The 26,414-nt window shown below is 44.1% G+C and overlaps 1 protein-coding gene across 1 annotated transcript in view; it reads left to right on the forward strand.

Annotated features, from left to right (window-relative positions):
* The window catches only part of ELOVL4 (ELOVL fatty acid elongase 4), a 94,995-nt gene that overhangs the window by 51,566 nt on the left and 17,015 nt on the right, over positions 1-26,414 (forward strand). Inside the window, exons 3-4 of the mRNA XM_029595557.1 lie at positions 4,691-4,771; positions 21,119-21,290. Coding sequence (XP_029451417.1) covers positions 4,691-4,771; positions 21,119-21,290 — 253 coding nt within the window. The remainder of the gene's footprint in view (positions 1-4,690; positions 4,772-21,118; positions 21,291-26,414) is intronic.

A 26,414-nucleotide genomic window follows, 5' to 3' on the forward strand; every position in this document is an offset into this window, starting at 1 on the left:
CCTTAGTCGTTTGCTGGGTTGTGAGCACCAGAAAGGTAGGCAACATTTTTGAAGTGGTGTGCCAAGATTTAAATTGGGGTCAGGTAACTCTAGTCCATGAGTGCCACAAACCGGTCACCCTGATTCTCCAGATTCCCTTCACATAACTCTTGAATATTCAGTTTGCCATTAATTTTCAGTTAAAATATTCAAGAGTTATGATTGAAACTGCAATGATTTTCTCACATAAAAACAAAATTATAAAAAAGGAGAAGAAAAAAAATGTCTCTCCCTCCCTCCCCCCTCCTCACCAATACACCTTGTATTAGGAAAACAAAACATGTCAGGCTGTTATAGATGCCCACATAGAAATAGCACACTAGCTACCAGAATGCCTCACCTCAGTCACACATACAAACCTCACCAAATACAGAAAAAAGTGACCATAAAAAAGTATATATAGAAACATGAAGACAAAAACTGAACTGGAAATTACAACAAGCCAAACTCTGTATGCAGTGCAACAATGGAAAAACAGAAACATTACCATTCCTCATAAAACAAACAACAAAATTAAGAAATATAAAACATCAATCATAATAGTAAAACCATACCAATAAATATAATATTTTAAACAGCTGTTTAATAGAACAACTGTCATGGGTAGTGAACTCTTGGGCTGTGGTATGGTTGACACATCCTGATAGGTGAACTTACCAGGCCCATGCCAACAGCTGGCCCAGCTGGAACTGGGCGTCACATTTACCAGCCCCTTTGTCCTTCGGTTGAGCCATTGGTTTCCAGGGGCCAGCAGGACTTAGATGAGGGTTTCTAACAGGCGGTTGATGAGAATCCAGGCACAGGCGGAGGTCAGGGCTGACAGCAAAGAGACAAGGTCCAGGTACAGACCAGGATCGGGTCAGGCAGCAGGAAAAGAATGGTCGAGGTCCATAGCAGAGGCCAAGGCAGGCGCAACAGGAGAATGGTCGAGGTCCATATCAGGGATCATGGCAGGCAGTAGGCAGGAGAGTGGTCGATGTCCGTAACAAGGGTCAGAATCAGAAGACAGGCCGAGACAGACAGACAGAAGGAAGGCCCAAGGAACCAGGACACAGCAGGAACACACAGGGAATGGCAGACAAGGCAATAAGACAAAAGGCAAGGCAAGAAGAGCATGGAAACAGGATAGCAACATGCACTGCAGGCTAGGCAGGAGGATCTGTTGCTGAGGCAAGGGCTGGGAGCATGGCTGGGGTTTAAATACCCAGTCGCATTGATGTCATCAGGAAGGCACCTCTAGAGACTTGCCCGCCACGGGGCCATGATAGCGAGGGGAGGTGTGCATGTAATTGCACGAATGTGAAGGCCTCCGTCTGCTGTGAGGGAGTCCGGGCGGCGTCTTCAGGGTCTGGCGGTGAAATGGGTAGGTGTAACTGGTTGCGGGCCTTCCCACAACCAGCTGAAGCGTCACAATAACATCCAATAATTAAAAACTCATACACAAATGTTTTATCATTTTCCAAACACCAATAAAATATTTCAAAATAGCAGATACCTCAAACGACACCCAATAATTCAAACTTCTAAGGATAAAAAAAATTCTTCTCTCCTTACCTGAGAACTTTTGATTTCCAGTCACTTTGAGGTGGTCATAAATTAATTGGGTGGGAGAGAGGTCACACAAACTTTCTCCTCTCTCTCTCTCTCATGCACACACACACACAAACACACACACTTTCTCTTTCTCTTCCCCCAATGCAATCACACACACATGCTTGCTCGCTTCCCCACATGCAATCACACATGCTCTCTCTCTCCCTTCCACATTCAATCAATATACATATGCTCTCTTTCTCCCACATGTAATCATGCACACTCTCTCTTTCCCACATGCAATGATACAAATGCTCTCTCTCCCTCTCTCCCTCATATGCAATCACATACACTCTCTCTCCCCCCACATAAAGCTACACACAAACTCTCTCTCCTGAATGCAATCACACACATGCTTTCTCTCTCCCACATGCTGTCACATTCACGCTCTCTCTCTCTCTCTCCCACATGCAGTCACACACACAGTCTCTGTCTCTCTCTCATATGCAATCACATACATGCTCTCTCTGTCCCCCCCCCCAATTGAAGTCACACACAAAATCTGTCTCTCCTGCACGCCGTCATACACATACTTTCTCTCTGTCCTACATGCAATCATATTCACCCTATCTCTCTCCCATATGCAGTCACATACATGTGCACTATCTCTCTTACATGCAATCTCATTCACATGCTCTCTTATATGCAATCACACACACACGCTCTCTCACATACCATCTCACATACACATGCTCTCTCTCTGTCTCATATGCAATCTCACATATACACACACACACACGTGCTCTCTCTCTCTGTCTCCCCCCTCATGCAATCACACACACATACACTCCCAGGCAGACCCCTACCCACCCCTACCAGCTCACAACACACACACAGGCTCACATATACACTCTCAGGGCCTGAGAATGGGCCCTTCTTCAGCTGCCAGTGGGATGGAATCTACTGGCGGTTGCTGGGGTCCTCCCTTTTTCTCTCTCTTCAGCAGCCGAGGGATGGGCTCAATGGCAGCCTGCCGGGCCTCTTCAGCTGCCAGTGAAATTGGATCTGCAGGTAGCCACTGGGTCCTCTCTTTCTCTTCCACCATAGTGGCCTGCCGGATCATGGGGTGCAAGGCAGCAGGAGTTGCGTTTAATAAAAAAAATCATCTCCTGCTGCCAGGGGGCCGATCTCGTGATAAGAGCTGCGAGTCTGGCCCCACAGCAGCAGGAGATGACGTTTGGTTGAATGCGACCCTTGCTGTCAGCATGTGAGGCTCAGAGCTACCTTCCTGAATCAGAGCGGCAGCGGAGGTCGGCATCTGCTCAGCTGTTCAGTGCTGTGCCGTGCAATGCCGCCGCAGCTGTGCCACACATGCCATAGGTTACTGACCCCTGACTTAGATGGATAAGTCTTAAGCCGCTCTTTATCCAGCTAAGTCAGATAGCTGGATAAGTCTACAAGTGATATTTAGCTGGCTATCTGATTTAGTCAGCTAAGTAGCGTTTTTTAGACTTATCCGTATATGGGCACATGCAAGCAGTTTTGAAGTTATCCTCTTTGCTTTTATCTCCAGGATTCAGCTTTCTATCAGTGTCCCTAAGCACACAGTTAAGCCTAGTCAGCCTTTCCTTTCTCAGGGGTGGGCTATCATCTGACGTTTTTGGCTGCAGAGATAACTTATGCAGACTGCTGTGGTTGGCATTCATAAACAGGACAGCAAAATAAAGGATAAATCACTGTGAAAGCATATAAAAAAACCCCTTTCAACAGCAGTGTGGTTGGAGAGAGAAGCCAGCAGCATGCTCTCAGGTCACTCGTACTTTCCTCTGGCTGATGCCTTATATTTGGAAAATATACTATGGTACTTGAATAGGGACAGCTGGATATTCTTGCAGCTTTAGTAGAGCACCCCTTCCCTCCATACCTTGTGCGGGATCTACTCTCCCCACACCTCAAACTTGTCTTACCTTTTCATGTTGTTTAGGCAGGGCAGCAAGAGCAGGTGAGCACGGTGGTTTCCTTTGGGTTAGTAGGTTGCTGTGAGACTCTGCACCCTGGTGATAAAGAGGTCGCTGTTTGTCCTTTGCCTTTGAAGTTTAACTTTATCTACGTTGATAATGTTGTTTTTTTTAAATTGAAATAGATATTTTTAAATTAGGGATCCTCTTCTCTCTGGGCACCAGTGATTCTACAGTGACATTGTAATGAGCCTTGCCCGTGTTTGTTTCCCTGGCAGTAGGCCGATGCTATGATGAACAAGGGGCATCAGTACAGAAATCAAAAGCAGCAGCAACATTGTCCTTTGTGTCAGAACTGGGTCACAGAAATGAGATAACCATAGTCATAACTTTTTCAAGCATTACAAAATGCTGCTTTTTTTAAAAATAGATATGGTGCTGCTATCCTGGCACCTTCACCTCCCCAAGGGCTGGTGGGGTGCTTCCTCTGAGGCGCACCCTTAGCACTATTCGTTAATTGAAAAGGGTCACCGCATTAGCGTCGGTGTTCTTCCCTCCCTCCCTAGACCCGGGTACAGCACCTCCATGCTGTGCCCAGGAGATGTGAAACTGAATCTTTCCCGCCATAGCGAACTTGAGCCATGGAGCCTAGTGGCCAACTGACGGCCACAGAAGCTAAGCTTCTCAAAATCCCCAAAATGTAACATTTTAAAATTAACTCTCAGATTAACCCATTTGCAGGTTGGGAGTGATATTCTTGAAATGTGAAGTGTGTGGTGCATTACTTGTCAAACAGAAGTGTTAGGAAGGTGTACTGAGCATCGTCCTCCTGCTGTTTTCCTGTTTGAAAAGGAAGGAGGGAGTGAGACCATGACAGGGACTGTGAGTGCATGCCAGCTTGCAGTCCCATGCTCAGTACAATTTTCCTGCTGGCACTGTGGTTATAATAGTCTGTGCTTCTGTACTGTCTGTTTTCAAAGCTGAAAAAATTGTTTTGAATATTGACAAAAAGTAGTACAAAGTAATGCTGCTTAAGTATATCTTGATTTGACAGTTGATGTTAAATGGTGCTGCTAAATACTGTGACTTTAATATGTTATAGTTATTACATTACATTACATTAAGTATATTAACTTAATATTTGTGATTGCATTTTCCAGCTGTTTTTAGGTGCAAAAGCTGCAGGATACAGTTACATTTGCCAGACTGTGGATTACTCAGATAACGAGCATGAAGTTAGGGTGAGTTCTATCTAATAAATAAGTTACTATTGCTGAGAACCTGAGCACGTACTTCACTACAGCATACAAACCAGGGTTTACTGTAACCTTTGTCTTTGCTTATATTAGGGGGATTGTTGGGTGGACCAGGATGGTAATGTTGCCTATTCCTTTAAGTAAGTTTGTGGAGAAATAACCTCTAGGGGGTTTGTACCCTGTGTATATAAGTCTGAGTGGGAAAGGGTGATACTTGTAGAGATTCTTGGGTGATTCTTAGGCCTGGATTTATCAAAATGCACTAAATATCGCATGCGATAGGAAAAGGGGTGTGCTTTATGGTAATAGGCAGTTTATCACAATTTGCGCTAATACCTATGTGAAGCGCAAACTGCGATAACTTTTCACAGTTTGCAATAAGTGCCAGAATTGATGTATTTCCTACATACAACCACTGGGGGGACCATGTTTAGTAGGTTTAAGGGGAGGGAGAGAGAGAGAGAGAGAGAGCTAGGTGGAGACATTGCACAAATCTCATCTTTGGGTGAGTTTCCTCACTCCCAAGGTCATCAAATCTTTACAAGAGAGCACTGTTCTGTTCAAACATCTCACTTTGAATGTCAAAGTGCCCCTAACCCCTACACTAATACCTAAACCTCACCTCGAGTGACTAGGTGGGCCTCCCATAGAGATATAAATACCTCTCTAGTGTGAGGGTATAATGGCTAGTCTTTCTCTCTCTCTCTCCAGGGGCCCAAGAGTGTGTTTCTTTATATTGCTGTTGTTATCTTTGCTGTGGAATCCTATGACTCATCCTTTTGTGTATTGTGTTGTATTCTTGATTGACTGCTGGTACCCCAGAAGAATAAAAATTGTGATGAGATTGAAGAAAAGATCATTGTGTGAGACTATGATGACTTAATTCCAGGGAAGTTACTTGTCTGCCAATGAAAAGAAAGAGAGAAGACAGAAGATTTATGTATGGTGGCAGTTTGATGGTCACAGGGGGGAAAAGCTGATTTTTAGTTTCCCTATCCAGCAAGAGACTTTTATTCCCTTAAGCCTCTAAGCTAGGCCCAATCAACCATCTAACTTGGTTTGTGTTTTTTTTGTTTGTTTTTTTTTTTAACTTACAGAGTTGGTGCCAAGATCATGAAAACCAGCATCAGATCTCTTTTTATTTTATGGACCCCTGGGGTACATAGAGTCGAGTCAGACTGGTGTAGAGCAGGGGACAGGCTCACACATGGAAATTTTGAGAATCTTATCTCCCTAGTGTTTTGAAATTTAATTTTTATCATTATTAAATGTAAATGCTTCAAGAAACTACTCTAATCATAAATGCTTAAATTATTTCTTAGTAATGTAAATCAGTTATAAACAAAAGTAAAGGTAAGATTACAAGTAGAATAGGAGAAGGTATAATTATACCTCTCATATCAAACAATGTTTATTTGTGAAGTTATTTATGTGGATTTATAAGAGGCCAATGCTTAAGCTCTAAGCATTGAACAATATTACATACATAATGAATAAAATAAATAAAACAATAAACAAAACAGAGGCAAGACCAGTTCCGCAAATCAAATCAGCAACCATTACCAAAATGCTTTCTTGAACAAATTAGTTTTTAAAAGGACCTTGAAGTTAATTATTATTAACTGTAGCCAAAACAAATTTAGCATTACAACTTCATATTAGATTAAGCCAATGGCACTATTTCACATGTCTGCAGTACTAACAGCACTAGAGTCACTCAAAGAACTACCATTTTGAATCCCTTGCTGCTAGTTTTTAAAAACGAAGCAGACTCAGTGGAAATCATCAAATTACTCCTAAAACTGAAAAAGACTGAAATAGGTCTAATGAACTGTTTAGACAGAGAAATCCTTACAGGTAGATTTTAAAAGCGTTGTTTGCGCAAAACCGGCCACATACGTGCGAATGCAGGCCACCCGTAAGCAACGCAGATTTTAAGAAGCCGCGAAGTACGCGCGTACAAACCCATGCATGCATCAAGCCTAAATGGGGTGGAAAAGGGGCGAGCTATGGTTGTTCCAGGGCAGGGTTAAAACTTACGCGCATAATTCTGAATTTTAAAAAAGCTGACCATGGTGCGCAGCCGCTTGTTATCCGCGTAACATTACTGCAGGACCTGATGAGGAGCAAATCTAGAGATCTTGCGTTTTAGGACTTTTAGCACAGCATGAAGGTTTGGGGTCAAGTGGGGGGGCTTACAGGATAAAGAACCAGAAGGGTCTTGAAGACCTCAATATCAATTGGACAAACTGATGGACTAATTGAAAAACAGTTTTTTCCCTTGCACGAGCATTTTTTAAAATCTGCCTGCACACACGCATAAAAGCCACTAAAGTCCTAGCAGAAATACGCATGGGACATTTACGCAAGTCGCCTCTTAAGATTCTGCGCACACTAACGTGCGGCAGGGGGATTTTAAATGCTACGTGCGTACTTGCGCACATGTTTTAAAATTGCAGCACATTTCTACTCGCGCGCTGATACGCACGTTTATGGGTGCACGTGCGTTCCTTTTAAAATTACCCAGTTAGTATGGATGAGAACCCATTTTATATGTTCTTTGGGATCTGGAAATCCAGAACAACAATCTTATCTTTTGAGTTTCTTATGCTTAGATATTGTGAGCCATTCAAGTACAGATTTAATTTTAGAAGCCCCCTCTTTATTCCTGTCCTCCCCCAATCTCCTCAAGGTGGTGTACTGTCGCACCATTCTGTACTGCTGTTGGTCAGGAAGATCGTGCCTTGGGCCTTCATTGGTGGTTGTGCCTTACCAGCTCCAGAATGATCTAGCCCACAGTTTGCCAAAAATCTGTCTTGGCTGGGAGTGCAGAGGAACCAGATCTATGCCAGACCCTGCCCCGGCTCTTCACATCCTTGTGAGGACAGCCTCTCCTAAACCTCCCCAGGCATTGACTAACTACATTGAAACTTGTCTAGTTAGCATTAACTGTATAAATTCTTGTCTTACCTGTTGATGTTTGCAAATTTTTTTTTTTCAATTCATTGTTCTTGCTCTTTGTTAGTACACTTCTTAGGCCTAGATCCATCATTCTGCTATATTTATATTTTTATATTTATAGCAGAATGATGAGCCGCATGGAAAAAAGGGCCGGGGCAGCAAAACTGTGCAGCCGGCTACATTGCGGCGGTGTGTTTTCGCCCGCCACGGTTGCGGCCGGGCCTCACAGTTTCGCACTCATAACGCCACAGGAAAATGTGTAGTTTTCCTGTGGTGCTGCCGGTGATATTGTAGAAAACATTATCACCCACAGTGCTGCTGGGACATAACTCCATGAAAACCATAACCACACTCCTCCCCTTCCCCTAATTTGCATTGTACCACCTCGATCCCGGCCATCGCGGTTTGATAAATGACCTGGTATGTTTGTTATTTCTGTCTTGTGACTGATTGCAATCCCAATATTTTTTGTATTTTGTCTGTAGATGCATTTCTAGGAACTGTGTTACCTTGGGTTGGTTGGGGTCTCAGTGTCTTTAGAATCCACCATTCGCCAAGGAAAAGCAGGATGGCAGTCCTCACAAATGGGTGACATTATTGGATGGAGCCTGGCACAGAAAACATGTCAAAGGTTCTAGAACTTTGACTGAGCCTCATTGAGCATGTTCCAGTATGCATTATACCACAAGACCACATGGAGTCCCCTTCACTCTCTTCCACGGAGCCTGTCATCTCGCGGTAGGGTGAGAACCTCACTTTGGCAACTTTTTGGTCTACTTATTTCAAATCTATTTTTTTCGCGATTCAGATATTTAAACTAAAGAATGGGGTGGCAGGAGATTACCAATGAAATTGACATGCCACCCGCAAGCAATACAGGAAGTGGGAAGAGAGAAAAACCAAAATCAATCAGCTCAAAAAAGCAGAAGAGTCGACTAGGAAGCATAACAAATCAAGGGAGAAAAATTGGAAAGCTATGACCACAAATGCTTGTAGTTTGGGCAATAAAATCCCAGACCTGCAGGTCCTAATGGTGGAGTGGACTTGGACTTTGTTACTGTTATGGAGACATGATTCACGGATTCTCATGATTGGGATATGGCCATACTGGGCTATAACTTGTTAAGGGAGGAGAGGACAGAAAAGGGGAAGGAATAGCTCTTTATGTCAAAAACAATATCAAAGATGAACTGTATAAGTAATGATGTATATATTGACACTTAGCTCAAAAGGAACATCATCAATGTAACTGTGTTGTTAGGATGTGACACCTCATATTTTGTGTGGAGCCTCTCAATACTTTTCAGAGGGTGCTCTCGTCAAGTCGTTTTTCAAGCGTTAACCATAATATGTGGACTCGGTTATACGCTGTATAGACTCATTGATTTTATAATCACTGGTGTCAGCAATCCCTGATCTTAAAGCAATGGATTTGCAAACATGAAACAGAAAAAATTTTTTTAAAGAATTTTTTAAGGTTAATTATGCGATGGAAAGCGTTCACTTATCGTATTCTGCTGAGCGTGCATGGGTGACAGCTTTTTTTCACAAACACCGGTTTAAACCCGACACGTCCGTGTTTCGTGGACTTCTTCAGGGGTTTTTTACTTTCTCAACGGTGTCTGAAATATAAACAATAGAGGTTAAACTTCTAGACCGTAATTTCAAATGAAAGTTATGTTAACACATACGTCATCCAATGCTGTAGGCATACATAGTTGAAAGCTTGTCCCATCTTATAGACGCTTCGTGCGCGATCACAGCTTGAAAAAGCAGGATCCGCCATTACTCTACCGCGCTTTATTTAAAGAGACATTTCTCAGTCAGCTGCAGACCAGTCGAAATAATGCCGGAAGTGACGTTAACAGACTCAGGCTAAAGTAATGATGTCCACTCAATGGTGTCATTGAGTCCTGCTGGTGCTTCAGTAGCCAAAGTAAAAATCCACCATTGTTCTCTGTGGTTGAGATGGTTCATGACGTCACTGCCCCTTGAATTGATTTGTACCTGTTCTAAAACAGTCCATTTTAATTGGTCAAATGTATGCAAATATTGGGAACAGTGTTTGACAATTGGGGCTTCGATGTTCCCTGTATTGATGCGGCTCCGATGTTCACGTAGTCTGACTTTTATCTGCCTTTTGGTGCGACCCACATATAGTAGAGGACATGGACATTGGATTAGATAAATGATGTGTGTGGATTCACATGTGGTATTTGCATTTTTGTAATAGATTTTTCGAGTGGTGGGATGTTGCCATTCATGCCCTTCAATGGTGAGCTCACAGATGTCGCATCTTCCACATCTGGTGTGTGTGCCATCAGCTATTTTAGGTTTAGTGTGCGTTAAAGAAGCATGCACCACCTGATCCTTGATATTACTGCTGCGTTGATAAGAAATTAATGGAGTTTCATTGAAAGAGGAATGTAATTGTAAGATGTGCCAGTGTTTTCTAATACTTTCAACAATTAGATACGATTTGTCTGTGTGTGGTAAAACACAGATACTAGCTGTCACTGGATCCTTTGTTCGGTACTGTAAGAGTGATTCACGGGGGGAATAAAGAGCCTGTTTGTAAGCCCGATGTACCGCTGAAAATGGATATCCCCTTTCAAAAAATCTTAATGCCAAAACTTGCGCTTGAGCTTTAAAATCAGTTTTGGTGGAACAGAGACGGCGTATTCTAAAAAATTGGCTGACAGGTAAGCCATTTTTAAATGCACGCGGATGGAAGCTGTTATAACGCAAGAGATTATTTCTTTCAATATCCTTACGGTATATAGTGGTGTGAAGAGTGGTAGCTTGTTTATAGATCATGATGTCTAGGAATGGCACTTGTGTTTTGCTGGATTGCAAGGTGAATTTTAAGTCAGGATCCAAACTATTAATCCACGATAAGAAATTCTGTAAATTTGTTTCTTCCTTTGTCCAAAAAAATAAAAGATCGTCTATATAACGAATCCAAAAACTGATGTGTGAAAACCAGGTTGAAGAATAAATGAATGAACATTCGAAACAGTCCATAACTAAGTTGGCTATTGAGGGGGCCACTGAGGACCCCATTGCAATGCCATGGATCTGTAAAAAGAATGCATCATTAAACTGAAAATAGTTGTGCTGTTGTGTTGTCGCACCAAAAGGCAGATAAAAGTCAGACTACGTGAACATCGGAGCCGCATCAATACAGGGAACATCGAAGCCCCAATTGTCAAACACTGTTCCCAATATTTGCATACATTTGACCAATTAAAATGGACTGTTTTAGAACAGGTACAAATCAATTCAAGGGGCGGTGACGTCATGAACCATCTCAACCACAGAGAACAATGGTGGATTTTTACTTTGGCTACTGAAGCACCAGCAGGACTCAATGACACCATTGAGTGGACATCATTACTTTAGCCTGAGTCTGTTAACGTCACTTCCGGCATTATTTCGACTGGTCTGCAGCTGACTGAGAAATGTCTCTTTAAATAAAGCGCGGTAGAGTAATGGCGGATCCTGCTTTTTCAAGCTGTGATCGCGCACGAAGCGTCTATAAGATGGGACAAGCTTTCAACTATGTATGCCTACAGCATTGGATGACGTATGTGTTAACATAACTTTCATTTGAAATTACGGTCTAGAAGTTTAACCTCTATTGTTTATATTTCAGACACCGTTGAGAAAGTAAAAAACCCCTGAAGAAGTCCACGAAACACGGACGTGTCGGGTTTAAACCGGTGTTTGTGAAAAAAAGCTGTCACCCATGCACGCTCAGCAGAATACGATAAGTGAACGCTTTCCATCGCATAATTAACCTTAAAAAATTCTTTAAAAATTTTTTTTCTGTTTCATGTTTGCAAATCCATTGCTTTAAGATCAGGGATTGCTGACACCAGTGATTATAAAATCAATGAGTCTATACAGCGTATAACCGAGTCCACATATTATGGTTAACGCTTGAAAAACGACTTGACGAGAGCACCCTCTGAAAAGTATTGAGAGGCTCCACACAAAATATGAGGTGTCACATCCTAACAACACAGTTACATTGATGATGTTCCTTTTGAGCTAAGTAAAAAACAATATCAAAGCAACTGAAGGAAGGTGGAATTGAGAAGAAGCATGGGAAGTCCTAAAAGAAGATGATATACATCCATTTTAAGGCCTCTGACTCAAACGGAAGATCTTGATAGAGATCTGATCGAAGACATCCAAAAGGTGGGAAAGAAGAGAGATGTGTTGATTGTTGGAGATTTTAATCTGCCAGATGTAAACTGGAGAATCCCTTCTGAAGAATCTACCAGAAGTAGAGAGATAGTGGATGCCCTACCCAAATTGTCCTCACTATGGATATGTCCACCCTGGGTTGTAGAGCTCATGTAAATGGACTTAAGGTCTAAGGTCCACCCAGGATATCTTTATCAAATCAATTTCTTGGAGCTCCGGGTGATCAGCTATCCAAACCAACAACCAAGTAGCAATGTGGTATGTCAACAAGCAGGGAGGTACATGACCATACTTCCTGTGTCAGGAAGTGGTCCAGATCTGGTTATGGACTCTATCCCTTGGGCCAGAGTAGAGATGTGATAGCAGACAAACTGAATCGTGCCTTCAGACCTCACGAATGGTCTCTGGACCAAGGGGTCACAAACCAGATCTTTCATTTCTGGGGAAGCCCGATGTGGATCTTTTTGCAGCGCCTTGGAACATAAAGGTTCCTCAGTTCTGCTTCTTGTACAGGACATGCGGCAAACCAGTCTCAGATGCCCTCGCCTAGCATTGGGGCGAGGGTCTCCTATATGCATATCCTTCAGCTCCACTGGTAGCAAAGTCTCTCTTGAAGCTTCACAAGGACAAAGGGAGTATGATCCTCATAGCCCCCTCATTGGCCAAGACAGATCTGGTTTCTACTCCTCAGGGAGATGCCCATCTGGAAACCGATCAGACTGGGGACTTCCCAAGATCTCATGAAACAGGATTGAGGCAGTTTCCTACATCTCAACCTCCAGGCCCTATTGTTCACAGCCTGGATGTTGAGAGGTTAATATTGCAACCGCTCAATCTTTTGGAATATGTCTCGGGTCTTGGTGGCTTCCAGAAAGCCTTTCACTAGAAAATCTTATGGACTGAAGGGGAGAAGGTTTTACGTGTGGTATGGGCAGAAGGCCCTAGTTCTGTTTTCCTGCTCCCCACAAAAACTGCTTGATTACCTTCTACATCTATTGGAGGCTGGCTTAAAGACCAAATCCATTAGAGTTCTTCTAAGTGCAGTTGACGCATACCACTGTGGTGTAGATTGTATGTCAATTTCTGAACAGCCTATAGTTGGGGTCTGCTTCAGTTGAAGTCTCCCCTAAAGCCTCATGTTATCTCTTGGGTCCTCAATGTAGTGTTAGCTCAGCTGATGAAAGCTCTCTTTAAGCTGCTGCAGTCCTGTGACCCGAATTTCCTGACTTGGAAGGTCATATTTTTGGTGGCAGTCACTTCAGCACACAGGGTCAGCAAGCTCCAGGTCTTAGTGACTTATCCACCTTACACTAAGTTTTTCCATGATAGGGTGGTCTTATCACCTGCCAACATTCTTTCCCAGGCCCCATTCGCATCAAGGTGAACAAGCCCTGTACAGTTTAGACTGCAAAAGAGACTTAGCTTTATATCTGGAATGGACAGAAGACAATAAACAAAACAAACTTTTTGTTTCTTTTGATAGGAATAAGTTGGGTGTCACCATTGCCAAATAGATGATTTCAAATTGGCTAGTGGACTGCATCTCCTTCTGTTATGCCCAGGCGGGATTATATCTTGGGGGACATGTCAAGGTTCAGTCTGTCAAAGCCTTGGCAGCATTGGTGGCCCACTTAAGAGCAGTTCCCATGGAAGAGATCTGCAGAGCTGTGACATGGAGTTCTCTCCACACATTCACATTGCATTATTGTTTGCATAGAGGTGGCCGATGCGACAGCAGGTTTTTGTCTTTTGGAACTTGTTTGAGGTGTAGAACCGAACCCAGTTTCTGCATAGAGTCTGTTGTTTGTTTTCAGGCTGCAACACCCCCCGCCCCCCCTGTTACCAACAAAACTAGTTGTTGTTCTGCCCATTTTGGTGTTTTGTTGGTCCCTTTTATGTTAGGGGGGCAGCCTTTAGCTAGGGATTCACCCATTTCTGAGGACTGCCAACTTGCTTATCCTCTGAGATAGCAAAGTTGCTTACCTATAACAGATGTTCAGTCCTCATGAAACTTGCCCACCACTCATAAGAACATAAGAAATGCCATACTGGGTCAGACTGAGGGTCCATCAAGCCCAGTATCCTGATTCCAACAGTGGCCAATCCAAGTTACAAGTACCTGGCAAGTACCTGAACATTAGACAGATCACAAGCTACTACTGCTTATTAATTACCGTAATAACAGTTTATGGATTGTTACACGCACTGGCCGCGGCAGACCTGTGGCTCGGCCTCCTCACCTCTTTCAGAGTAATCCAGTGCCTGGTCCCTTGTCTCTGGCAGCTATGGGCTGCCGGCTCCGTCCTCAGGCCGCCCCTGGTGCCTCCAGCTTTGCTACTGCTCCCGCACCAGGCTTCTCCGCGTGGCCTGCAGAGAGACGCCGTTCCGACCAGCGCCATGCCCTGCATCGCCTAACTACTCCGTTGCCTTTTCCAACCCCGGACCTCTGCATTGCTTGACTACTCCGTTGCCTCTCTCCAGCCCTGGACCTCTGCATTGCCTGACTATTCTGTTGCCTCTCTCCAGCCCTGGACTTCTGCTTCGTCTGACCATGCACTTGCTTCTCTCCTCATCCAGACCTCAGCCTTCCTTGCCACTGCTTCCAGATTGCCGCCAGCCCTGAACCTAGTTTGCTCTACGATGCCTCTTCAGTCCTTGTCCTGGACGTGGCTTATTCAGGCTTCGGCCTGCTCTTTTTCGGGTGCCCTCTGTCTGACTGTGTTCCTATTGGTGCCCGGGTATCCGAGACTCCGCCTCTTCCAGTATGGACTGATACCTTCACCTGTTGCTGTCTCTGGGCTGACCTCGATCCATCCATTGACGACCACCGACGGAGGCCACCTTAAGTCCAGCTGGCCCCGGTACCCAAAGGCTCAACTCGTGGGGAACGAGGGCTGGTATTGGTGAAGCGCCAGCCGGCCTCCATCCATCAGCCCTCTCTGCCTGCCAACGGTGGGGACTCGTAGGATCCCTCCTGTGGGTAGCATCAACCCCACCTTGGCCCAAGGGTCTACCTCCGGCGCAACATGGATTTAACCTGTAGGAACTTATCCAAACCTTTTTTTAAACCCAATAACACTAACTGCTGAAATCACATCCTCTGGCAATGAATTCCAGAATTTAACTATGCGCTGAGAGAAAAAGAATTTTCTTTGATTTGTTTTAAATGAGCTACTTGCTAACTTCATGGAGTGCCCCCTGGTCCTTCTATTATCTGAGAAAGTAAATAACCGATTTACATTTACTTGTCCAAGACCTTTCATGATTTTGTAGACTTCTATCATATCCCCCCCTCAGTCGCCTCTTCTCCAACTGAACAGCCCTAACTTCTTTAGCCTTTCCTCATAAGGCAACCGTTCTATGCCCCGTATCATTTTGGTCGCCCTTCTCTACACTTTCTCCAGTTCAGCTATTTCCTTTTTGAGATGGGGTGACCAGAATTGCACTCAGTATTCAAGGTGCGGTCTCACCATGGAGCGATACAGATGCATTATGATATCCTCTGTTTTATTTTCCATTCCCTTCCTAATAATTCCTAACATTCTGTTTGCTTTTTTGATCACCACAGCACACTCAGCAGAGTTGAAGTTCCCTTACATGGGTTTCTTCTCTTTTATTATTTTCTTCTCTTGAATTCTATAAGACTGAAGGAGACCCTGTGTGGATGCAAGGTAAAATGCATGCTGGAACATATTCGACGAGGCTCAGTCAAAGTTCTAGAAACTTTGACATAAGTTGGGCTCCGTCCGATGATGTCACCAATGTGTGACAACTGGCAGCCGACTGTCCTCAGAGAACACCTAGAGGCAAGTGAAAATCCAGTTGGTGGCTGGGAGTCTACCAGGATAGAGGTCTGTGCACAGGTGCAGATGGGCCTGGGCAGTGTTTGGCAGCACATTCTGAGTGTCCGCAAGATTAACCCTGAGCAGGTGCTAAGGGTAGCGCTAAGGCATTGCATACACCTTCCAGAGAATTTTACAAAGCCATGTTAAAAAACAAACAAACTAATCCAGTTTTTAGTAACGGAGTCCCATGTTATTGTAAAAAAAACCATAAAGATGAAGTTGATATTCAGAAAAGCTTGTACAGCTACCTTTTAAATTAGCCTGACAAACCCCAAGATTTGAATTTTCCCACCCCTTTCACTGGTGAAAGGTTATAATTTAGCCAGATATTGAGGCAGGGTGAAGGGAATTTTGAGGGCATGGCTAACATTTATCCAGCTAGGGCTGATATTCAGCACCGGCAGGGATCTAAGTTCTGCTGAATATCTAGGTATAGGTACTCACGTATAACTGATTTTTCTGTTTTGTTAGCTGGGGGAGAAGCAAGTAAGACAGATAGATAAAAAGGACAGAATTGCAAGCTCTGAGTCTGCAGGTATCAATTTTTGTTTCATTTTTTTTAATGAATGAAATGTAAAGTCAAATTGATGACAAGAACATTATCTTAGGCTATTTGTTTTTAATGAAAAAAACAGGTGGGAAGACAGCGAGCTATGGAAGGCGGTGTATTTACACATTAGAAGTTTGGGAAAATGATGACTGATCAGTAGATTACTAATGGAACTGTGATAAGAAAAGACTGAGGATAATGTGACCTTCTCTCATGAGGGCATTGTGATTATACAGATGTCAGAAAACTTAGGCTACCCCAGAATTGCAAGGTGTAAACTCATTAAACCTTTCTTAGTTTTGTCCCATAACCCCAGAAAATCTTTTCCCAGAAAGGGGCTTATTGAATAACAGATTATATAGCGTAGGGGGTAAAGATGCCTCTGGAGATTAATGTCCTGGTCAGAAAGGCCAGTATTTTTCTACTGTTGAGTATTTCATACATAATACCATTTTGGAAATCATACGATCCGATAATTTTATTGCAATAGCAGTGTTTTACTTACAGTTCATTTGTACTGCAACAGATTTATAGTTCAAATGAAAGAGCAGCAGCAAGAGTGAAAAACAAAATGCTGTTTCACTAGACTGATAGTGAAGTGAGACTCAGTATATTTTAAAACTATTATTAGAAATGTTTCAAATACACAAGCTGGAAAAGGCTACATAAAGTCTTAGAAATCAAGACTATTTTTCATCGGGTTAGATTAATATATTTGTTGCCCTTGAAAATTCACTTTGTAACACTAGCAGTTGGTGGCTGTTCTTTTTTAAGAAGGCGTAACTGCATACTCTGCGTTTTTTTAGCAGCGGCAGCTATGATTTAATCCTACAAAATGCAGAGTAATGCATATAGGCTGTAAAAATCCAAGGAAGAGGTACAATATTGGAGACAAAATTATTTCTAAGCATAAAGAAAGTGCGGGATCAGGGGGCAATTGTATCTGATGACCTTAATGTGGCCAATAGGTGGATAGAGTAATGGTAAAAGCCAGAAAGATGCTTGCATGGCCAGCAGAAAAAGGGAGGTGATATTGCCCTGTATAGGTTCCTGGTGAGACCTCATTTGATATACTGTGTACAATTCTGGAGACCGCACCTTCAAAAGGATATAAACAAGATGGATTTGGTCCAGAGGGTGGCTACTAAAATGGTCACCGGTCTTCATTCTAATGCATATGGGAATAGACTTAAAGATTTAAACATGTATACCCTAGAGCAGTGGTTCTCAACAGGTGTGTCGGGACACACTAACGTGTCAGGAAGTGCTGGGAGCTGTGTCGCAGAGCCAGCAGAAGACTGATCTTTCCTCATCAGTCTGGGCAGGAGTTGGCTGACTCCTCCTTCATTGGGCATGACAGGAAGCTGCTCTTGCTTCCTTCTCCTCTTCCTGGCCGGTGGAAAGTTGTTCCCTCCTCCTTCACATAGATTAGAGTGAGATACCACCAACTCCTGTTCATATGGGCCCGGTAGGACTTCAACTTTATCTTTCCCTGCCTGGTCTGGCATTGAGGCTGCTAAAGCACTCTTCACCCCATGGGGCCCAGATGTGAAAGCAGGAGCATGAGGGAGAGAGGTGCGTGCCCTGAAGATCTGCTGCTGCTGCTGCTGCTGCTGTCTCCTCTTCTTCCTCTCCTCAGTGCTTCTTGCCCTCATCTGCTGCTGGTAATGAGGGAGGGAGATTCTGGATTGGACTGAAGGCTTTTCTGCTGGCTGGGAGTCAGGAGAAGGGGGGAAATGTGCAGGGCAGGAAGGTGTGGGAAGATTGGGAGTGAGGGAAAGGAGGTTCGGGTTGCTGGGTAGGGAGAGGTGGAGGCAGGAGGGGATGGGACTGCTGGGCAAGGAGGAGAGATGGGAGGTGTGGGGCTGCTGGGTTGGGGGAAAAGAGAGGTCAGGGGAATGCTGAGCAGGAAGGGGTGGGAAAGAGGTGGTCAGATGCATGCTGGGTAGGGAAGGATGGGAGTGTTGTGCAGGGGAGAGAGGGAGCACAGGGCAGATAGTGCGGAGGGGTGGGGAGTATCGGGAATGTTGGACAGGGATATGAGGATGTGAAGGGATGATTGAGTAATTGGGGAAGTGAGGGCTGATGGCTGCATGGAGGGGAGTGATTGGATATAAGAGCCATAATATGTCAGTTTTGTGAATATGCATTTCTTCTCTCTTTGAACTTTACTTAGTGTAGGAGGAAATATATTTCTGTTTCTAGTTCTCCAGTTTTGCACTGCATGCAGAGTGGCTTTTTGGGGTTTCCATTCCAGGTTTTGTTTCCACATTTGTAATTTGTGGTCTTCTATTCTATATTTAGTAAAGTCAGGTCTGTGTTCTTTATTGTGTTTGTGACTGAGATGAGGTACTTTACTAGCATGTAGGGATTTGTATCAGCCTTATTTGTTGTAGTTTCTCAATATTATATTGCCCTGGTGGTGAACTGCTGCCTTTTCATGGGTAGGGCTATTGCTGTTTCATTTCTTGGAGTTAGTGCTGCTGCAGTATGGCAGGTTTGATAGACATGTACAGAGTGGGAGTTTGGGTTTTTTTCTAGGCTTTATATTGTTTTATAATGCACCTGGTAGTAGAGGAAGTTTGTGATGTTTTTATTGAGATGACACTATGATCAGAGTATCTTTTTTTGCATGGTGAGTTGTACAGGGAAATGTCTTAGTTCTGCTCTGCACCCATTTTTAGGAAGCGGGGAGTTCCTGTGGAAGCAGAGCATATGTTTATATTTAGTCCCATGATGGTCATGTGTTCAGAGTGTCACTCATGTGAGCATCATCTCTCAGGTGTGTCCTGTTAGAAAAAAAGGTAGAGAACCACTGCCCTAGAGAAGAGGGGAGATATGATAGAGACATTTAACTATTTCAAAGGTTTCAGTGGAAAGGAGGCTCTAGAACAAGGGGTCATGGGATGAGGGCGGAAAGAGGTAGACTCGGGAGTAATCTTAGGAAATATTTCTTTACAGAGAGGGTAGTGGATGCATGAAACGGCCTCCCAGAGGAGGTGGTGAAGGCAAAAATATTATCTGAAACCAAGAAATCATGGGATAAATACAGGGGATCTCTGAGGGAGTGATGGGAATTGTAAGAGCTAGATTAATTGAAGGGATGGGCAGGCTAGGTGGGCCATATAGTTTTTTTTTCTGCCATGATGAAATAATTCAGTTGCCAGTTTAGTTGGACAAAATCAGTATGGCCCCTCCCTTTTATGTGCATTTCATAAAGAGTGCTCCTGTTGATTTTGTTTGGTTTTCTCGCCGTAGCCATGTCTGCTTACATGGATTTATACTGGTTTTCGTAAGATAAATCAGTAGGCAAACGGGAAACCAAAATGAGACCATTCGTGTATCTAAAATGATTATCTGTTTGGATTTTGCATATTTAGGTTATTGCTTATATTGGTCCTTGTAACTCTCACTGCTCCTCAGGACTGCTTATACCCTGCCGATGTTACAGTGCTAGACCCACCCACAGAAAATACTGCATTATTTGAGCTTACCGGAGGATCAATAAAAATACCGAAACACAAAAATACTATGACATGCACCTGCTTTGTTTAGTACTGGAAGTGTACGTCTCCAACTTTATTCATATTTTTATTTCACTCCTGAAACAGCCTTAGTCAGAGGACCACTTTTAAACCTTTCTATGCATAAGGGCTGCTGAAAATTGCCCTCCTTCCTCATTGTCCACAGAATAAGTGTTTTTATCTGTAGCAAAAAAAAGTGCAGGGATGGGTCAATGAAGGAGAGTATGTGTAAGGGCTACATTCTGAAATCTCCATACAGACTTCCTGGGGATACATTTGCAGCTGCTTTAAAGCTGAGAAGAACCCTGTTCCCCCGCCGGCCCACATTTTCAACGGGAAACTCTATGGCGCATCTCCCTGTGAAAATGTGGTTTTGGATCTACAGGACTGCAAGTCCCACAGCGAGTTTCAAAAATGACCCTCAGAGGGTAATTTTCATAGGGACTTCCGTGGGTAGGCACTGTTTGATGCACAGAAATGGCTTTTTACAAAATTGCTCACCAGATATACAGGTGGCCTTCCATGCGAATGTCATGTTCGTGCATAATTTCCCAGGGGCAGGCCTGGGCTGGGGAGGGCTTTGCACCTATGTGCATACTTCTGCATTTTAAAAAATATGCATTTAAAATTTCCAGACAATTTCTGAGGCAATTTAGCAGGTTTAATTTTGTGTGAGCAGTTTCAATGGGATGATAATCAAAACAGAGAGTTGTGCATATGCGCACACCCCTACTTTCCCATTGAGATTTGCTATAATTTATGCATGTTGCTGTAATTTATGCATGCATAATTTATGCATGTTAGCCCTGGGGTCAGAACCCCAGGGCTAACAAAGAGTAGCATAGAACGTAGCATGTATAGCCGAAGAATGAACTTTAGGAAAGGACATTTTTTTTTAACAAGGGTGTAGCCATTACACTTTTTATTTAAAAAAATAAATATATTTATAAAATATGGCAATACAGCATATTAAGACAAAAAGAAAGGAGTCTTAAGAAGAATTCCTAAAGAAGAAGAAGCATTATACCTCCAAAACGGGTATCTTGATGATTTGAACAATTTAGTTAGTGCTGGGACTTTAAAGTGTAGCCACAGCATGCCATCAGTCATGTTAAGTGTGAAAAGCTGTCCTTGCCTTCAGATTTCTTCCTGGTTTCTGCGTGCATGTTGATAGGTCTGTGTGGGCTAGTTGTCGACTTATCGCAAGCTGTTCTTATTGTTTGCATCTCCTTGTTTACAGGTAGCTTCCGCATTGTGGTGGTACTATGTCTCCAAAGGAGTTGAGTACTTTGATACCGTATTTTTCATTTTGAGGAAAAAATTCAACCAGATCAGTTTCCTACATGTTTATCACCATTGTTCCATGTTTACCCTCTGGTGGATTGGTATCAAGTGGGTCGCAGGAGGTCAATGTGAGTACTGTGCTTTTATTCTTTTGTAGTTGTTTGAACATTGGGTTATATTTTTTCTGTGCTTATAGAAAGGACTAAAAATGCTGGCAAAGGCTGTGCAACCATGTCCCCACACAAGTCTGCCTGTGCACCTTGATTCATTGTAGATTATTCCCAGCTGGGGACTGCAGTTCACCATTTGTCAATTGACCAGCTAAAGTGCAGGCAATGACAGTATTAGTCATCATTACTTTTATTTACTTGTACCCAGGGAGGCTAACTTTCAGGCAACTCTGTGTGGTCTCATAATTGCATGTATATGGCCACATGGAGATCTATGACAATATTTTATAACCTGTGCATTGAAATATGCACATATTGAAAATATTTGTATGCCTGCCCCCCAAACATACATGTATGTATGGTTATGTATGAATACTTGTAATGCATCAAAAGCACATATTTCAATGTCTTTAAAGTATGTACTTTTCCTAGCTATTTTCAAAATATACACCTGTGTATTTTACATCCAAAAAAACATTACAACTTGCTCATGTAAAACCCTGTTTACATGTGGAAGTCGGTATATTTTAAAACATGCACCCATAATTGAAATCGCCAGTTTGCCGAAACCTCCACCATTTCATCAAGTCCTTCTTCAGGACAACAAAACTCTCCTAGTTCTTTACTTTGAATGTCTCCCAGTTCACCCATACCTCCCATCCAACCAATAGTAAAACAGACGGATAATTAGCAGGTGTAAAATTACGCAAAGATGTTAAAGGTATGCATATAAGTCTTTTATAAAATGCAACTTGCATTCATAGCACTTGGCCATGTCCCGAAATGCCCCAGATGCCTCTTTTTTTCATGTGTAAATGTATGCATGAGACCAAAAATACGTATGTACTTTTGATGTTTTTAAAATAACATGTATGCGAGTACAAGCTAGTTATGCGCATATAGGGGCGGATTTTAAGAGCCCTGCTTGCCTAAATCCGCCTAAATCCGGGCGGATTTAGGCGAGCAGGGCCCTGCGCGCCGGTGCGCCTATTTTACATAGGCCTACCGGCGCGCGCAGAGCCCCGGGACTCGCGTAAGTCCCGGGGTTTTCTGAGGGGGGCGTGTCGGGGGCGGGCCCGGTCGGCCCGGCGTTTTGGGGGCGTGTCAGCAGCGTTTTGGGGGCGGGCCCGGGGGGCATGGTTACGGCCCGGGGCGGTCCGGGGGCGTGGCCGCGCCCTCCGTACCCGCCCCCAGGTTGCGTCCCGGCGCGCCAGCGGCCCGCTGGCACGCGGGGATTTACGTCTCCCTCCGGGAGGCGTAAATCCCCCGACAAAGGTAAGGGGGGGGTTTAGACAGGGCCGGGCGGGTGGGTTAGGTAAGGGAGGGGAAGGTGAGGGGAGGGCAAAAGAAAGTTCCCTCCGAGGCCGCTCCGATTTCGGAGCGGCCTCGGAGGGAACGGGGGTAGGCTGCGCGGCTCGGCGCGCGCCGGCTATACGGAATCGATAGCCTTGCGCGCGCCGATCCAGGATTTTAGCGGATACGCGCGGCTACGCGCGTATCTATTAAAATCCCGCGTACTTTTGCTTGCGCCTGATGCGCCAGCAAAAGTACGCCAAATCGCGCGGTTTGAAAATCTACCCCATATATTTTATGCACGCACCCCTAAGTCTCGTCATTCAAAGGCAAGGTATAATTCATATAGGTCTGTGTTTGTTGACATCTGTTTTTCTCTAAGACTAAGAGCAGACAATTTATTTGTATTTGTATTATTAACTTTCCAAATGCATATCAGATTTATAACATCAAATTGCCATTGTGCTATATTATACATGAAGCTGTCAGGAGAAATAGTCACTGGTGAGCAAACTCGGAACAAAATATACTAATAGGTTGACTCCATTTCAGGCCTGGTTTTCAAAACAGTTTTATGAAATAGCTCTGGGTGCAGTTTGCATAAAAGTATGTGTGTGTAACCCGATTTTGCGCATACTTTTATACAAACTGAGGATAAGCATTCCGTGGAATGGGATTGAGATTTACATTCATACATCTCTATTTTAAAAAGTGTGCACATACACCCAAATGCCCGAAATTTAAAAAGCCTGGCGCGCATAAAATCCTGGAAATAACACACGTGGCCGGGCCAAGTGCATTTTAAAAGTGACCTGGGCACGCACATATCTGCCGGTACGCACAGAAGTGCTGGAAGATCAAAAACAAGGTCTGGGAGGGGCGGGGAACAAACCATTAGACGCTGACTTGGGGAAGCATGCGCTGGCAGCCAGCCGGTGCACAGAAATTACTTCTGCTCCAAAGGAGCAGTACGGAAAAGTCATAAAAAAACTTTTGGCTAGATAGGTTGGGGCCGGGGGTCAGAGAGGAGAGGGGAAAAGGTAGGAAGAGTAGTTAGGGGGACTGGGAGGCAACTGGGAAAGGCCTACTCGCGTCATCGCGCATACTTTTTAAAAATCCCTCCCCTTGTACGGGTTAGTCAACACCCGCCCGCACATGCATGTGTCGCCATTAAAATAGGCCCCGCATATGTGCGTGGGAATCTTTTTTTTATAACCGCGCGCATGATATAAAATAGCTGTGTCCACGTGCATGCCGGAAACTGTGTGCACATGGACGCACGCGCGCTTTTTTGAAAATCGACCCCTAACGCCCACATTTTTTAAGCTAGGCACATGTAAAATCCAGGAGATACGCGCATGGTTGGGCCAAGCACGCGCCGAGTGCTCTTTAGAAACGGCTTGGCCAAGCAATTATCTCCCAGTGCGCGCCAAAGTGCCGGGCCATCGAAAAGGGGCAGGCCGTGGGGCAGGGTCTGGGTGGGGAGGGGACCGGCCAGGACAGCGCCATCAGATGCTGTCCTGAGGAAACTCGCACCGGCAGCCGGCTGGCATTCAGAAGGTACATCTGCTCCGAAGGAGCAGTAAGCAAGAAAACAAAAAACATTTACGCTAGTTAGGTAGGGATTAGGCATCGGAGAGGAGAGGGGACAAGAGAGGCAGAGTAGGAAGGGATATAGGGAAGTTCCCTCCCAGTCCGCTCCTTAATTGGAGTGGACTGAGGTGGAACTGAGAAAACCCTACTTGCGTCTTCGCGCATATTTCTGTAAAATCCCATGCGATGCCACCCACCCGCACATGCGCGCCGATATTAAAATTGGCCCCATAAGATTTACCCTTGATAGAGCAGGTATAACTTTCTACAGGTTTTTTATGCTTGTTTCAGGCCGCTTAATCAGGAATTTGCATATAAGTTCTCTTTAATAATCCAGGGTAATGTCTGCATGTGAAAAATACATGCAGACATATTTGTTCTATGAGACAGTGGAGTTGCCATTCCAAGTTAAAAATTGGTGTAAACACATGGTGATCAGTGTTTGGACTCTTAATTTCTCTGCATTTCTTTCATTTGATGTTCGATTACTGAGTGCAGTATTGTTCTCAGCTATTGCGTCACTCCCATTTTACATGACTGCGGTCAAAGCTGGACTGCAGTTTAAAGTGCTTACCCTGGTTTTTAAATGTTTACACTGGGGTGAGCCCAGCTATTTGGCTAACCTCCTCGCATGCTATGTGCTGATAAGGGTATTGATATCATTAGAACAGTTGTTGTTATCCACTGCACCACTGGGTATTTCTGGACTATCTGTAACCAGAAGTAGAATAGTTTTTGTTTTGCATCAACAATTTGACATGCTGTTTCTTAAGATCTGCAGGTTGAGAACATGTACCTAAGATTCAGAAAGAAGGCAAAAGCATGGCTTTATGACTAGGTATTCTAAGATATTTAAGCCTATGCTTTTTTGGATCACAATTCCCAGTGATGCTGAGGGTCATAGGGTTTAATCCTGCTGGATGGAGGATTTAAAATGAATGTGAGAATTATATGCATTGAGACATGGTGCAAGAAGGAAGACATGCACTGGAATCCAGCTCTTCAGTGTTTAGAGCAGTGGGCTAAAAAGCATAGAAATAGGGTTCAAATCCTGCTGCCATTCCTTTTGACCTTGGGCAAGTCACTTCACCCTCCATTGCCTCAGGTACAAACAGATAGTAAGTCCCTTGGAGATAGGGAAATACCTATAGTATCTGAATGATACCTAAAAAAAGCACAATATAAATCAAATAAATAAAATACAGGCACAAATTCCACATATTTTGGGATTACAGCTGGATCATTCGGCTCAAGGTCTTAAGGATTAAGTTTAGTGTTTCTCCATAAAGTTTGCAATGTGGGAAAAACCTGGACCAGACTTGCCTGACCCTTATGCCATGGAGCCTGTTATGTTAGACAGTGGGCCCCTGGGTCGTGGTGAGGGTAGACTCCACCCACAGGGAGGAGCCCTGTGGTGACTCACCACGACAGGCGGAGTCTCAGTGATGATGGACAACAGAGAAATAACTTTATTATACTGCAATGGTAACCTGAGGCATAAGTAATGACTTAGTCCAAGATGTAGGACCCGCAGCGCTGGATGGTCCTGGAAATATTTCTTCTCAGTGGTGCTTGTGTAGGATATCTCTGGTAGAGGCCCATAGTGCAGGATAGGCCTTAGATAGTAGATGGATGTACACAAGGTAGTTCAGAGCCGGTGGTAACCCGCAGCGCGGGGTGCCCTGAAGAGTACCTTCTCTTGCTGGTGTCTGTGCAGGCGATATCCGGTAGTGGTCCGCAATGCGGGGTAGGCCGGATGCTGGTGGCAAGTTGCACAAGATGGTATGGATCTGGAAGTGGTCCGCAGAGCGGGGTAACTCGAGAATCCACACAGTGAAGGTAGAGGCAGGTGGAGAGCAGGCACTGTAGTCACTCGGCACTGAAGAAGTAGATTGAAGCATAGACACCGAGAAGACCTGGAACGGAGCAGGGCCAGGTCATCCAAGGAATGATGCAAGACTCACTGAAAGAGAACAGAGGCAGTGAGAGAGGCCCTCCGAGGAGCGGATAGCCCTAAGTGTGAGAGAGGCCCCCGAGGAATGGGTACCAAGAACACTCAGACAGGAACAGCAACCAGAGTTGCAGAATGGCGGAATAAGCAGGACTGGAATCCTTAATTACTCATCATACTGAAGGTCAGCTGAGCTTAAGTAGTAGAAGCGGGTGACGTCATGTGGTGGGGTCACCCCCGAGGTT

The sequence above is a fragment of the Rhinatrema bivittatum genome, chromosome 3 (genome assembly GCF_901001135.1).
Source record: "Rhinatrema bivittatum chromosome 3, aRhiBiv1.1, whole genome shotgun sequence".
In the NCBI taxonomy this organism is placed as follows: domain Eukaryota; kingdom Metazoa; phylum Chordata; class Amphibia; order Gymnophiona; family Rhinatrematidae; genus Rhinatrema; species Rhinatrema bivittatum.